Below are 16,478 nucleotides of genomic sequence, written 5' to 3'. Positions count from 1 at the left end.
GCTGCTTCCACAGCATCTGTGTAGGACCTCTAGCGCTGCTTGATTGCTGGTACTTCACCTGACATGGCGTGCGCTGTGCGGTTGTGTCTGGTAGTAATGGCGTGGCAGGGGCAATACACAAGCACAATTATAGGCGCAGTGTCGCTCCTACCGTGTCATTAATACCAGACACAGCCGCACAGCTCACGGCCATGTCAGGTGAAGTGCCAGCGGTCTTGCACAGATGCCGGGGAAGCTGCCCAGGCCACGACAGCGAGTGAGCCCCCCTGATGGTCCACAAATACCTAGACATAGATACATACACATACATATACATACATGTGTATGTGTGTGTGTATATATATATATATACATATACATACACACACACACACACACACACACACACACACACACACACACACACACACACTGCACATGGACTTACCCTTTCTGTACATTATGCAGGTTCTTCCATCTTCTCTGTGGGGCAGCCTCCCCTCCTCTTGGGGCCCGACTGCAGAGCTCTGGTGTAATTGCAGGGCAGGAGGGGTAGAGCGGAGCAGTAACATTCAGACCGGGGTTGGGGGCAGGGAGAGCAGTGGGCCGGCCATGCTGTAAACTGGCTCTGTGCTCTGCTGGAGGCCGGAGCAGGTGGGCGGAGCCGCCTCTCCTGCACTTACACAGTCAGCAGCTGGTGAGTCATCCTCTGCAGTGCCGCTGCGGGACACAGCAGTTTTACAGAGCAGATTCCATCTTCTGACACCCGGGCCCTCCTGTCACACATTATAATGAGGTCAATCTGGCCACAGGCCCCTGGGAGCCCCGGGCCCCATGGCAGCCACGGGCCCCGGGCGGTAGCCCAGATCGACCTCATTATAATCCGCTTATGGTTTTGACATTCAAATATTGATTTGAATTAGATTTCTCTTGTTATTATTCACTTTTCATTATGTTAATTGATAAAAATAAACTATTTACTTCCATTTTTGAAAGCTTTCTTTGCTGCATTTTTTCCCTCACACCTGCCTAAAGCCTTTGTACCGTACTGTATCTTATTAGCATATACATGAGTCTAACTAATTCCCATAATTTGGCCAGGAAGTAAAGGGCACTTAAAAAATGACAAAAATCTACAAAAAAAAAGGAAGTACTAAGCCCGGAAAGTAAAATTCAATCATTTTTATTAGTATCAACAATAAAAAACATCTAAATGATGGAGATTATGTACAGGGAAACTACTGCACTAAGGTGACCCAGGAAAATAATCGTATTCGTTGAATGAAGTGTAGAATGAATGCCATAGATCAAAAAAAAAATTTCGCTAAATATTATTAAAGATGTTTGAATGCAGAGAGACATATATAATTTGATTAATTTGCAAAATGCATATACAACACAAGTAGATTATAGTCTCCAAATATTTATAATACATGTATAAACGCCATCAGAGAGTGGGCAATATTCACAGCATTAATACAAAGTGTGCAAAAGCATAAAGAGCAGTGCAATTAGGACCAAGTGGTCGTATAGGAATAAATATATCCTGATGGAATATTACTATGTCTTGTAGTACAGTACTATGAAATAGAAACCAATGCGGAGCATAAGAGAGTAAATACATACAGTGAAGGAAATAATTATTTGATCCCTTGCTGTTTTTGTAAGTTTGCCCACTGACAAAAACATGAACAGTCTATAATTTTAAGGGTAGGTTAATTTTAACAGTGAGAGAAAGAATATCCCCCCCCAAAAAAAATCAAGAAAATCACATTGTATAAATTCCATAATTTTTTTTGCATTTTGCAGTGAGAAATAAGTATTTGATCCCCTACAAACCACTATGAGTTCTGGCTCCTACAGACCAGTTAGACCCTTCTAATCAACTCGTTACCTGCATTAAAGACATCTGTCTTACATAGTCACCTGTATAAAAGACTCCTGTCCACAGACTCAATTAATCAGTCAGTCTCTAACCTCTACAACATGGATAAGACCAAAGAACTTTCTAAGGATGTCAGGGACAAGATCATAGACCTGCACAAAGCTGGAATGGGCTACAAAACCATAAGTAAGACGCTGGGTGAGAAGGAGACAACTGTTGGTGCAATAGTAAGAAAAGGGAAGAAATACAAAATGACTGTCAATCGACATCGATCTGGGGCACCATGCAAAATCTCACCTCGTGGGGTATTTTTGATCATGAGGAAGGTGAGAGATCAGCCTAAAACTACACGGGGGGAACTTGTTAATGATCTCAAGGTAGTTGGGACCACAGTCACCAAGAAAACCATTAGTAACACATTACGCCTTAAATGTTTAAAATCCTGCAGTGTCCGCAAGGTCCCCCTGCTCAAGAAGGCACATGTGGAGGCCCGTCTGAAGTTTGCCAATGAACACCTGGATGATTCTGTGAGTTATTGGGTGAAGGTGCTGTGGTCAGATGAGACAAAAATTGAGCTCTTTAGCATTAACTCAACTCGCCGTGTTTGGAGGAAGAAGAAGGATGAGTACATCCCTAAGAACATCGTCCCAACCGCGATGCATGCTGGGGGAAACATTATACTTTGGGGGTGCTTTTCTGCAAAGGGGACATGATGACTGCACCGTACTGAAGGGAAGATGGATGGGGTCATGTATCACGAGATTTTGGCGAACAACCTACTTCCCTCAGTAACAGCATTGAAGATGGGTCGTGGCTGGGTCTTCCAGCAAGACAATGACCCAAAACATACAGCCAAAGCAACAAAGGAGTGGCTCAAAAAGAAGCACGGTAAGGTCATGGAGTGGCCTAGCCAGTCTCCAGACCTTAATCCTATAGAAAACTTATGAAGGGAGTTGAAGCTCCAAGTTGCCAAGCGACAGCCCCAAAATCTGAATGATTTAGAGATGATCTGCAAAGAGGAGTGGACCAAAATTCCTCCTGACATGTGCGCAAACCTCATCATCGACTACAAAAAAACATCTGACTGCTGTGCTTGCCAACAAGGGTTTTGCCACCAAGTATTAAGTGTTGTTTGCCAGAGGGATCAAATACTTATTTCTCACCGCAAAATGCAAATAAATTTATCTAATTTATACAATGTGATTTTCTTGATTTTTTGGGATATTCTATCTCTCAATGTTAAAATTAACCTACCCTTAAAATTATAGACTGTTCATGTCTTTGTTAGTAGGCAAACTTACAAAAACAGCAAGAAATCAAATGCTTATTTCCTTCACTGTAAATAAGGATAAGGCAGAGCAGGAAGGACCTCTGCCTTTGTCCTTTCTACTGCCTACAGGTTGTTTACATCAGTATAGCACAAGCGATCGGTCAATCGCAGCTTCAAGTCTCCTAAGGGGACTATTAAATAAAGTAAAAAGTAAAAAAAAAGTTTTTAAAAATATGAAAAAATGAAAAAAACAAGTTCAAATTACCCCCGCTTGGCCAATTAAAAATAAAACAATTAAAAAAAATACACATATTTAGTATCGCTGCGTTTGTATATGTCAAATCTATCTATCTATCTATCTATCTATCTATATATATATATATATATATATATATATATATATATATATATATAATAAATTAATCCAATTGGTAAACGGCGTAATGAGAAAAAAATCAAAACGCAAGAATTATGTTTTTTGGGCCGCTGCACCATTGCAATAAGAGGCAATCAAAACATATTATATACCCCAAATGGTAGCAATAAAAATGTCAGCTCAGGGCGCAAAAAATAAGCCCCAGATCCTGAAAAATTTAAAAGTTTTGGGTCTTGGAATATGGTGACACAAGCAAAAAGATTTTTCTTACAAATTTTTTTCACCATTGTAAATTAAAAAAAAACTATGCATGTTTGGCATCGGCATACTCGTACTGACCTGGAGAATCATATTGCCAGGTAAGTTTTACCATATAGTAAACATGGTAAATAACCCTAAAACCCTTGGAATAAGGGGAGGAAAAAACAAAAGCACAAAAACGGAAAATCGCAGGATCATTAAGAGGATAACAAAGTATCTTCCTTCTATGAGACTTTTGTAGCACCTTTTTGTTTATTTTTGGTGTTGTTAATATTGATGTAGGTGTGTCTCTGGTACTGTATTATTTGTTGTTTGGCTATGAGCATTAGCTGTCTTTACTATGGGGTATTATGTTGGCTGAATAGCGGTATTTGTTAGCCCTTGCTGACACAAGGTGTTATTTTCATAAATCAAAAGACTAATACTATTATGGATACATGCTGCAATACGACCAAATACATCCCAACAATCATGCCTTAGTAGTTTCTGATTTTTATTTTCTCAGACACGGAAATTATTCAAGAAACCCAAGATGGAAATTTAATTAGTCAAAATTTGGAAACAAAAAAGACCACCATATTGCTGAGTAACACCACCTATGTAAGTATATTGATAACTCCACTACAATGTAAAAAGTCCAAACGCTGGATCAAAATCTGAAACCGCAACTAATTGCTAAGGAGTGTCATTATTTTAGCAGTAAGAAGTACCTCCTTAAAAATGTAATGCAGATACCTGCATACAGCAGATATATAGATGCTTTTCTTTATTCATTATTCTCTTTGATTTGTCATCAATTTTCCTCCTGTGGCCACGTCCAGGGAGGTAGGCTACAGTCCCATGGATCTTACATTTCTGAATAATATGAGCAACTGTAGTCACAGGAACATCAAGTTGCTTGGAGATGGTCTTATAACCTTTACCTTTAACATGCTTGTCTATAATTTTCTTTCTAATCTCCTGAGACAACTCTTTCCTTTGCTTCCTCTGGTCCATGTCACCAAACAGCACAGTGAGTATCTGTAGCCCTATATACAGGCCCACTGACTGATTACAAGATTGTAGACACCTGTGATGCTAATTAGTGGACACAACTTGATTTAACATGTCCCTTTTGTCACATTAATTTCAGGGGTACCATCATTTCTGTCCAGGCCTATTACATGAGTTTAATTTTTTTTTAAATTCTGTGGAAGCAGCGTTGAAAAGCAATGTCTGACTTTCATTTGTTCATTTTCATAGATTTTTAATTTATTATTACTTTTGTCAGATTCAAGTTATTTCTGTGACCATTGTGGGTTTTTCTTTCATTAAACGAGGGGTACCAACAATTTTGACCACGTGTGTAATCATAATGGTATCTATCCGCAGAATAAATTATACCTAGTGTTGAATGGCACCAATGAAAACTACAGCTTGTCACACAAACAATAACTCCATTGAAATAAAGTTGTAAAACTTATGGCTCTCAGAATATGGTTATTGTACAAAAGTACAACATAAATAAAACTACACAAATTTGGTATTTTTTATCACCGTACTGACCCACAGAATGAAGATAACATTTTGGCCTTGGTTCATCAAGACTGGAAATTTTCTGGCCAGTCTTGATGAAGAGGCATGTTGGAGCCAGATGCTGTTAATTCATTAAGTGGCTTGCGCTTAACCACAAATCTTACTCCAACCAGGGACTAGAGTAAGATTTCGGATTTATGATGTAAGGTAAGCCACAGCTCGCCATAAAATAGACAAGCTGTGGCGTCACCCCGTTGCGCCCCTGTTCCTTCCAAGTGCTGCCCATTTTGGCAGAACTGAATGAGACTGCTTCAAACATTTCAATGCGATTTTTGCCAGAATTCGAGAATAATCACTTTGATGAATCAGGGCCTTTGTGCAGAAAGGTAAATGACATTACGTTGCATAATTGCTGCCCATAAAGAGTCAATAAAAGTTTCTTAATAAAATATATGTACCTTAAAATAATTCATCTGACAAATACAACTCATCCTTAAAAATAAACAAGCCCTCATACGGGTATATTGCCCCAAAAAATAAAAAAGATGACTGTCAATCTTTCTCGGTCTGAGGCTCCATGCAAGATCTCGCCTCATGGGGAAAGGATGATTCTGAGAAAGGTCAGGAATCAGCCCAGAACTACACGGGAGGACCTAGTCAATGACCTGAAGAGAGCTAGGACCACAGTCTCAAACATTACCTTAAGTAACACACTACGCCATCATGGATTAAAATCCTGCAGAGCACGCAAGGTTCCCCTGCTCATGACAGCACATGTCCAGACCCATTTAAAGTTCGTCATCGAGCATCTGGATGATTCAGAGGAGGCATGGGAGAAGGTCATGTGGTCAGATGAGACCAAAATAGAACTTTTTGGTTTCAACTCCACTCGCCGTGTTTGGAGGAAGAAGAAGGATGTGCACAACCCCAATCGTACGTCTCATCTGTGAAGTATGGTGGGGGAAGCATCATACTTTGGGGGTGCTTTTCTGCAAAGGGGACAGGACGACTGCACCGTATTGAAGTGGGGATGGATGGGGTCATGTATCGCAAGATTTTAGCCAACAACCTCCTTTCCTCAGTAAGAGCTTTGAAGATGAGTCGTTACTGGGTATTCCAGCATGACAATGACCTGAAATACACAGCCAGGGCACAGACTCCATAAGCATTTAAAGCTCCTGGAGTGGCCTAGCCAGTCTCCAGACCTGAACCCAATAGAAAATCTTTGGAGAGAGCTGAAACTCAATGTTGCCCAACGACAGCCCCGAAACCTGAAAGATCTGGAGAAGATCTGTATGGAGGAGTGGGTCAAAATCCCAGCTGCAGAGTGTGCAAACTTGGTCAACAACTAAAGGAAAGGTCTGACCTCTGTAATTGCAAACAAAGGTTTCTGTACCAAATAAGTTCTGTTCTTCTATTGTATCAAATACTTATTTCATGCAATAAAATGCTAATTACTTATGTAAAAATCATACAATGTGATTTTCTGGTTTTTATTTTTAGATTCTGTCTCTCACAGTTGAAGTGTACCTACGATAAAAATTACAGACCTCTCCATTATTTGTAGGTGGGAAAAATTGCAAAATCAGCAGTGTATCAAATACTTATTTTCCCCACTGTATGTGGGAAATGCTGTAGATCTTTGTCAGTAGAACACAGTTGAAGTAATTTTAGCAAACTCACTGGTCTTTGGTCATAACTAGTATAATGTACTAATATTAGTAGTCTGTTTTTTTTTGTAGATGACTCTGCAGATGACTAGTGCAAAGCTGTCCCCAGATCTACAGTATTTACTTCTGATTTCAAAAAGCCAAAAGGTAAGACTGCCTTCCAGATAAGAGTTCTGAACGAATGTGTTTACTGTACGCTCAGAGGCAACGAGTCATTGTTTTGGGGTCTTTGAAAATAAACTTATTTTTATTAAAGGTGTTTTACAGGTTTAGAATATTGACGGCCCATTGAATCTGGTCAGTGGTGGTCCGATTCTCTGCACACCCACGATCAGCTGTTGAGGTGACTGGTGGGGGTGCCGAGAGGATAGGATAACAATTTTAAATGGAAATCCCCTTTAAAGTTGCTGCTATCCTATGCTTTCCTATGGGATGGTCAAACTTCAATGGACAAATGAACAACAGATATAAAATATTAAAGTGGTTGTCTCAACATGAGACCCTGTCAATATGCTCCAAATAATTTTCCATAATAGAAGTGCTTTTTAGAGGAAAAATAGCATACAGAGTAATAATGTTATCTATACTTAAAGGGGTTGTCCGGGGCTGTGCAGTCACTATATGTGACTGGAGACTTTTGTATCCTCACAGTGCACGCATCGCATACTGCCAAGATTCTCCATTGCCAGCGGCAAGAGCAAACAGTCACGTGAGCACAAGTATGTGATTTGCATACTTCCACGACTTTTCTCAATACAAGTGAATTGCCAATCGCATACTTGCGGTCACGTGACTGCCTGCTCTCGCCACCAGCATCAGAGAATCCTGACAGCATGTGTTGCACGCACTGTGAGGATTCAGAAGTCAGCAATCCTGCAATCACTTTCATAATACCCCTGGACAACCCCTTTAATTCTTGTTTTGCCAATATTCATTATAATAACCATTATATAAAAGCTATCTGGACCTGTCAGGTTTGGCCAGATCACCAACAATTAAATGTACATGGGTCCTTCATACTATTCCCAGTGCCAGCCAGTGTGGAGGAAAGAAAGATGGGCAATGTGGATTTGTTCATGTCAGAACCTTTGTTCCTTCAAAAATAAACCTCACCCAGAGGCTTTACTTCAGCTTAAAGGGGTAGTCTTATAAACAACATATATCACCTATTAAAAGGATTCTTCTCTGTTCCAAAGAATATTGGGCACAAAGTCCCCTGAATGAATGCTCTATTACCTGTCTATAACTCCTAAAAGCAGTGGTCGCACATGCTCGCTAACACTTCATTCACACAGGAGACTTTGGGACCCCATCATCTCATGATGGATGAGGGTCTCAGCAGTTTGACCTTCAGCAATCTACATTTATCACCTACCCACTGGATAGGTAATATATGTTGGCCTCAAAGGGTTTGTCTGGCCTTAGGCTGGCTACAAGTCTGCAGTCACTCTATGTGACTGCAGACTTGGGAAACCTCACATTCCATGCACTGCGCGCTGTGAGGATTCTCCAGCGGCGGGAGTGGCAAGTCATGTGACTGCAAGTATGCCAGTTGCATTCTTTCAGCCACATTCCAACTAGACGTATCTGGCTTTACTCAGTATACTTGCATTGAGCGAGGTTAGCACATCTAGTCGGCACGTGACTGCATGTATGCAAATCACATACTTGTGGTCACACACTTCTCCACTCCCGGCACCAGAGAATCCTCACAGCGTGCAGTGTGCGCAATGTGAGGATTCAGAAGTCTGTAGTCACATAATAATAACTGCAGACTTGTAGCCTGAGGCCGGACAGCCCCATTAATGTACATCACTTTTGAGTCAGCCACATCTGCTGATATCTGTGGGATCAGCTGAGTAATATGTATGGGGCCTCACAATTTTTCTCCGACAGATAATGTCATGGCAGAGAAGGAACATGGACACTTTGAATTCATGTGTACGGAAAAGTCAGGAAAGAGTAGTTTGCTGTCAGCTGTCCCCAGTTTAGCAACTCATTTCGCAGACTTCCACTAATTATTATTGTGGTTATGCATTTTTGGATGCGTTGTAATGACAATCACCCTTAGCCTCGTTTCTTTGTAGGTTTTTAATAATTTAAGTTAACAGTAGCAAGAAAAATGTTTTACATCCACTGCGTCGCATCGTCTGCCAGACTCCGATTAAATGCATTAGTGGATGGCACGGAAACTTTTATGATTTATGAACTGGTGCTGAATCCGCAAGAAAGCTAATGCTAGAGAAACTGAAGTGTGATATATGAGCTCTCCAGACCATGGGTGGCAGTGACAGCCCAGAGGAGCTGGAAATACTCGTGTTTTAGTTGCTAATCAATTCCAATAACACGTTCTTCTGTGGAGATGATTATGTGAAATTTGTCACTGCTAAGCATGGAACAATTAAAGTGTATCTGAAATCATAAAACTTAACTATACTTAGGAAAGATTGGTTTCTTTTAATCCTTTTACGGATAGTGATAATACAACTGCATTTTTTAAGTGTTTTCTTTAAAGGGGAGGTCCAGTCTTAAACTACAAGTCTGCAGTTACATAGAGTGTGTGGCATCGGCGTCTCTGCCTCCTGCCGGGCAGAGACGCCGTTCCCCTCACCGCTGCGGTCCTGGTCCGACGTCTTCCTGTTCCCGTGCTGCTAAGGCGCGCACTGCGTGCAGCTTCCCGGACACTGTGCTTAGGGGCCATGCGCGCCATCCTAAAGAGTCCCCGGCCAATGGCCGGAGGACTGCCCCTATATTAAGCACCTCCTCCAAAATGGAGGTGCCTATGCAAGGTTGTTGTTTGTGTGCTAACACTCTTCTCAGCCCTCAGGTTCCTTGCCCGCCAGTCTGTCTAACAGTTCTGCCCACCAGTCTGTCTAACGGTCCTGCCCGCCAGTCTGTCTATCAGCCATGCCCGCCAGCCTGCCTACCCGGAGCACCTGCCAGATTACCTGCTGTGCCCACCTGCCTGCCTACCCGGAACATCTGACAGTTACCTGCCGTGCTCGCCAGCCTGCCAACCCGGAGCACCTGCCAGTTACCTTCCGTACCCGCCTGCTTGTTTACTCGGAGTAGCTGTCTGGCTATCCGCTGTACCCGCCTGCTTGTCTACCCGGATCACCCGCCAGCCTACCTGCCGTGCTCATCCGCTGTACCGGTCTGCTCCTGTCATCTGACCCATGGGAGTCACCTGCTCTCACACAAGGTCGGCCCCAGAGTGGCACCTGGTTCACCTGCCCGGTCCCTCCTTGGTTCACGGAGTTGACTAAGCCGCCGTGTGACCTGGGTCAGCCCGAGTAGGCACTTAGTTATGCCCCTCTGGTCCCTCCTTGCATCAAAGCACAGAGGTTCCACCACCCGGACCCGTAACAGTTTGCACAGGCCATGGAATCCGGTGGCTCCCAGGCTCCTTCGCTCTCTGACTTGTACCAGGAGGTCTCTCGTCAGAGATCCCAGCAGGAGACTATCCTGTCCTATCTGCGGACAGTCAACTCCCGCCTGGACACGCTGTATACTCCGTCTCTAATCGAGCGGCACCTACTCCGGCGGTACCCACTTCGGCGGCACCTCAACCCTGTGGTGCAGTGGCACCCGGCTTTGGACCCCGGCTTTCTGCGTTTCGATGGTGACCCTATCCTATGTCGCTGCACTTTGAACTTCTGGCACGCCAGTTAATTTCCGATCGGGCCAAGGTGGCATTCATCATGTCTCACCTCACCGGAGAGAGGCATTGGCGTGGCTTAGCCCTCTGTGGGAGAGAGGGGATCCTCTGGTGTCCGATCTCCAGGCTTTCCTTGCGGCTTTCCGGAAGGTGTTCAAAGAACCTGGACGAAGATCTTGTACTGCCTCCTCACTTCTCCAACTCCGTCAAGGGAGTCTTTCTGTGGGACGGTATGCCGTGTGTTTCCGCACCCTCGCATCTGAAATAGCCTGGAATAATGAGGCACTGGTGTCCACCTTTTAGGAGGGCCTTTCTGGACGAATCAAGGATGAGCTAGTCGGCCAAGACATACCTTCCACCCTGGTGTCTTTAGCTACCCAGATCGACATCCGCTTTCTGGAGTGCTAAGGAGACGACCCGGGAGAGAAGACCTCCGCGTCTCGCTCCAACCTTCCAAAGGCCTGTCTCGCAACCAGCAATCCCCCGGGTGTCTTCTCCAGAGCCAATGCAAATTGACCAAGCCAAGATGGTCAAGTCTCGCCAGGAGACATGCTGCGCCGAGGGGAGTTGCTTGTACTGTGGCAGTATAGAGCATCTGATCCGTTCCTGCCCGGAGAGACCGGGAAACTCCAATGTCTAGGACCGCTCGGAGAGGTCATCCTAGGCAAGAGTTGTTCCTCTCCGCCCTTGACTCTGTACGTTTCTGTCACCAGTGGTGAGACCTGCTTCTTCGAGACTGCTTTTCTGGATTCCGGAGCCACAGGGAATCTCATTCAACAGGCCGTTGTGGAGCGTTATCAGATTCCTACCATACGTCTGGCTGAATCTTTGGCGGTTTCCTCAGTGGATGGGAAGCTTCTTCCGGAAACCATCTTGCTGGTCACTGAACCTGTAACTCTTCAGGTGGGAATGCTGCACTCAGAGAAGATCTCCTTTCATGTGCTGTCCGGCCTCTCTCATCCCCTCTTGCTTGATCTGCCCTGGTTACATAGACATGAGCCCGCCCTGAATTGGAGATCTGGTGAAGTGCTCCGTTGGGGTCAGGAATCCCATGAATCATGTCTAGTTCTGGTTCGTCCTGCTCGACCCCCGTCTACGCCAGCTAACCTACCTGGCCTGCCAGCACCCTAGTGGTCCTATGTGGACGTCTTTGACAAAAAGGAGGCTGAGACACTACCACCTCATAGGCCGTATGATTGCCCCATCGACCTAATACCTGGTGCCTCACCTCCTCGTGGGCGAATCTATCCCTTGGCCTCGGCCAAGACCCGTGCTATGTCAGAGTACATTGAAGAGAATCTTGCTAGAGGATTTATCTCGAAATCCACCTCTCCGGCTGGAGCAGGATTCTTCTTCGTCAAGAAGAAAGACGGCTCGCTTCGTCTTTGTATTGACTATAGGGGTCTAAACCAGATTACCATTAAAAATAAGTACCCCCTGCCTCTCATCTCGGAGTTGTTTGACCGCCTAAAAGGCATGAAGATCTTCACCAAGCTCGATCTTCAGGGGGCGTACAATCTGGTCTGGATTCGCCATGGAGACGAGTGGAAGACGGCATTCAACACCCGGGACGGTCACTACGAATACCGCGTATTGCCCTTCGGTCTCTGTAATGCTCCAGTTGTCTTCCAGGAGCTAGTTAACGACATCTTCCGAGATCTCCTGTATTCCTGCGTGGTGGTGTACCTGGACCACATCTTGATGTTCTCCCCGGATCAGCCTTCACACCGGAGGGATGTTTGTCAGGTTCTGCTGAGGCTGCGGAAAAATCGCCTGTATGCTAAATACGAGAAATGCCTCTTTGAGCAGACCTCCTTGCTGTTTCTTGGTTACATAATTTCTGAGACCGGTCTGCGCATGGATCCCGAGAAGGTGTCAGCCATCTTAAAGTGGCCCCGACCGGAGGGATTGAAGGCGATTCAACGGTTTCTGGGTTTCGCGAACTATTACTGCCTCTTCATTCCTCATTTTTCCTCCCGGACTGCTCCCATCTCTGCTCTCACCCGTAAAGGAGCAAATCCCATGGAGTGGTCTTCCGAGGCGGAGAAAGCCTTTGTCTCCCTAAAACAAGCCTTCTCCTCCGCTCCAGTGCTACACCATCCGGATTGCAACAAGCAGTTCTTCCTGGAGGTTGATGCCTCCTCCTCCGGGGCCATAGCAGTTCTCACCCAGAAATCCTCATCCGGGAGAATGGTAACTTGCGGCTTCTTCTCCAAGCTCTTCTCCTCGTCCGAGCGCAACTACTCCATAGGAGATCGGGAGCTGCTGGCCATCAAATTAGCACTGGAGGAGTGGCGCTACTTGCTGAAGGGGGCTCTGCACCCGGTGGTCATTTACACTGACCATAAAAACCTCGCTTATTTGCAAAATGCCCAAAGACTAAACCCGCGTCAGGCCAGATGGTCACTATTCTTCACTCGATTCTGCTTTACTATTCACTACCGCCCGGAAGACAAGAACATTAAAGCCGACTCACTATCCCGTTCATTTTTGTCTACCGACCAGGAGGAGGAGCCTCTACATATCATTGATCCCTCCAAAATAATGACTGTTGCTCTATTTGACCTGTCTCATCTACCTCCCGGTAAGACCTTTGTAGCAGTTCAGGATTGAAAGAACGTTTTACTGTGGGGTCATTCGTCCAAACTTGCTGGTAACGCCGGCCAGAGGAAGACATTTCTTCTCATTGCCCGACATTATTAGTGGCCCACCCTGCGCAAGGATGATGCGGAATTTGTCGCAGCTTGTTCCTCTTGTGCCCGTAACAAGATACCTAGGCACCTTCCAGCCGGTTGTCTTCTTCCTCTTCCTGTGCCTTCCGCTCCGTGGCAACATATCGCAATGGACTTCATCACGGATCTCCCTGTTTCTGCCGGTTGTACTGTCATTTGGGTGGTCGCTGACCACTTTTCTAAGATGGCCCACTTCATTCCCCTGCCTGGTCTTCCGTCTGCACCAGTGCCGACTAAGGACTTCATCCATCACATCTTCCGTCTTCACGGCTTACCCCTCCACATTGTCTCGGATCGCTGAGATCAATTCACTTTGCGCTTCTGGAGAGCCACGTGCATGTTGCTGGATGTCTCCTTGGATTTTTCTTCGGCCTATCATCCTCAGTCCAATGGCCAAGCGGAACGCATCAATCAAATCCTCACCAGTTTTCTTCGACACTTTGTCAACGCTCACCATAGCAATTGGGTTGAGCTCCTGCCCTGGGCCGAGTTTTCCTATAACAACCGTGAGAGCGAGTCTTCTGCTAAAACTTCGTTTTTTGTCGTCTACGGTCAACACCCCCGGATTCCGTTTCCCGTCTTCTCTTCAGTGGACAATCCTGCCGCGGAGTCTCTCATTAGCAAATTTTCTGCAATTTGGGAAGACACTAGATCTGCTCTTCTTCAGTCCTCGGAGTGGATGAAGAAGCATGCTGATAAGAGAACGTCTGGATCCGCCTCAATTTTGTCAGGGAGACAAGGTCTGGCTTTCTTCCAAATATGTTCATCTTAAGATACCATCTTACAAGTTGGGTCCACGGTTCATCGGTCCGTTCGAGGTTCTGAACCAAATTAATCAGGTGGCTTACAAGCTGAAACTCCCGGCCTCCTTACGGATTCCCAACTCCTTTCACGTGTCTCTCCTCAAACCGGTTGTCCTTAATTCTTTCTCTGACGATCCAGGTATCACCTCAGCTCCAGTCTTCGCTGAGGACGTCTTTGAGGTAGAAAACATTTTGGCCACCAAGAGGGTAAGAGGAAAGACTTTCTTTCTTGTGGATTGGAAGGGGTTTGGCCCTGAGGAGAGGTCTTGGGAGCCCAGGAAGAACATTCATGCCCCTCATCTTCTAGAAAAATTTCTCGCTGGCTTAAAGAAGATGGCGTCTCTGAGACGCCATTCCCCTCACTGCCGCGGTCCTGGTCCAGCGTCTTCCTGTTCCCCTGCTGCTAAGGCACGCACTGCTCGCAGCTTCCCGGGCACTGTGCTTAGGGCGCGCGCTCCCTCCCTCTTAAAGGGGCCGCGCTGTCCTAAAGAGTCTCCGCCTAATGGCTGGAGGACTGCCCCTATATTAAGCACAGCCTCCAAAATGGAGATGCCTGTGCAAGGTTGTTGTTTGTGTGCTAACACTCTCCTCAGCCCTCAGGTTCCTTGCCCGCCAGTCTGTCTAACAGTCCTGCCCGCCAGTCTGTCTTATAGCCATGCCCGCCAGCCTGCCTACCCGGAGCACCTGCCAGATTACCTGCCGTGCCCACCAGCCTGCCTACCAGGAGCACCTGCCAGATTACCTGCCGTGCCTGCCTGCCTACCCGGAGCACCTGCCAGATTACCTGCCGTGCCCGCCTGCCTGCCTACCCGGAGCACCTGCCAGATTACCTGTCGTGCCCGCCTGCCTGCCTACCCGGAGCACCTGCCAGATTACCTGCCGTGCCCACCTGATGCCTACCCGGAGCACCTGTCAGATTACCTGCCGTGCCCGCCTGCCTGCCTTCCAGGAGCACCTGCCAGTTACCTGCCATGCTCGCCAGTCTGCCGACCCGGTGCACCTGCCAGTTACCTGCCGTACCCGCCTGCTCGTTTACTCGGAGTACCTGTCTGGCTATCCGCTGTACCCGCCTGCTCGTTTACTCGGAGTACCTGTCTGGCTATCCGCCGTACCCGCCTGCTTGTCTACCCGGATCACCCGCCAGCCTACCTGCCGTGCTCATCCGCTGTACCGGTCTGCTCCTGTCATCTGACCCGTGGGAGTCACCTGCTCTCACACAAGGTCGGCCCCAGAGTGGCACCTGGTTCACCTGCCCGGTCCCTCCTTGGTTCAAGGAGTTGACTAAGCCGCCGTGTGACCTGGATCGGCCCGAGTAGGCACTTAGTTATGCCCCTCTGGTCCCTCCTTGCATCAAAGCACAGAGGTTCCACCACCCGGACCCGTAACAGTTTGCACAGGCCATGGAATCCGGTGGCTCCCAGGCTCCTTCGCTCTCTGACTTGTACCAGGAGGTCTCTCGTCAGAGATCCCAGCAGGAGACTATCCTGTCCTATCTGCGGTCAACTCCCGCCTGGACACGCTGTATACTCCGTCTCTAATCGAGCGGCACCTACTCCGGCGGTACCCACTTCAACGGCACCTCAACCCTGTGGTGCTGTGGCACCCGGCTTTGGACCCCGGCTTTCTGCGCATCCACGTTTCGATGGTGACCCTATCCTATGTGGCTGCACTTTGAACTTCTGGCACGCCAGTTCATTTCCGATCGGGCCAAGGTGGCATTCATCATGTCTCACCTCACCGGAGAGAGGCATTGGCGTGGCTTAACCCTCTGTGGGAGAGAGGGGATCCTCTGGTGTCCGATCTCCAGGCTTTCCTTGCGGCTTTCCGGAAGGTGCTCAAAGAACCTGGACGAAGATCTTGTACTGCCTCCTCACTTCTCCAACTCCGTCAAGGGAGTCTTTCTGTGGGACGGTATGCCGTGCGTTTCCGCACCCTCGCATCTGAAATGGCCTGGAATAATGAGGCACTGGTGTCCACCTTTTAGGAGGGTCTTTCTGGACGAATCAAGGATGAGCTAGTCGGCCAAGACATACCTTCCACCCTGGTGTCTTTAGCTACCCAGATCAACATCCGCTTTCTGGAGTGCTAAGGAGACGACCCGGGAGAGAAGACCTCCGCGTCTCGCTCCAACCTTCCAAAGGCCTGTCTCGCAACCAGCAATCCCCCGGGTGTCTTCTCCAGAGCCAATGCAAATTGACCAAGCCAAGATGGTCAAGTCTCGCCAGGAGACACGCTGCGCCGAGGGGAGTTGCTTGTACTGTGGCAGTATAGAGCATCTGATCCGTTCCTGCCCGGAGAGACCGGGAAACTCCAATGTCTAGGACCGCTC

The 16,478-nt window shown here is 46.7% G+C and overlaps 1 protein-coding gene across 1 annotated transcript in view; it reads left to right on the top strand.

Moving 5' to 3' along the window:
* The window catches only part of LOC141202582 (inactive dipeptidyl peptidase 10-like), a 385,315-nt gene that overhangs the window by 132,881 nt on the left and 235,956 nt on the right, over positions 1–16,478 (top strand). Inside the window, exons 4-5 of the mRNA XM_073663754.1 lie at positions 4,277–4,371; positions 7,029–7,103. Coding sequence (XP_073519855.1) covers positions 4,277–4,371; positions 7,029–7,103 — 170 coding nt within the window. The remainder of the gene's footprint in view (positions 1–4,276; positions 4,372–7,028; positions 7,104–16,478) is intronic.

This window comes from Phyllobates terribilis, unplaced genomic scaffold (assembly GCF_046119375.1).
Source record: "Phyllobates terribilis strain yellow unplaced genomic scaffold, ASM4611937v1 Scaffold_2__4_contigs__length_985480577, whole genome shotgun sequence".
Taxonomy (NCBI): Eukaryota; Metazoa; Chordata; class Amphibia; order Anura; family Dendrobatidae; genus Phyllobates; species Phyllobates terribilis.
Note: the sequence above shows the minus strand (reverse complement) of the source record. Positions and strands in the feature narration are given on the sequence as shown.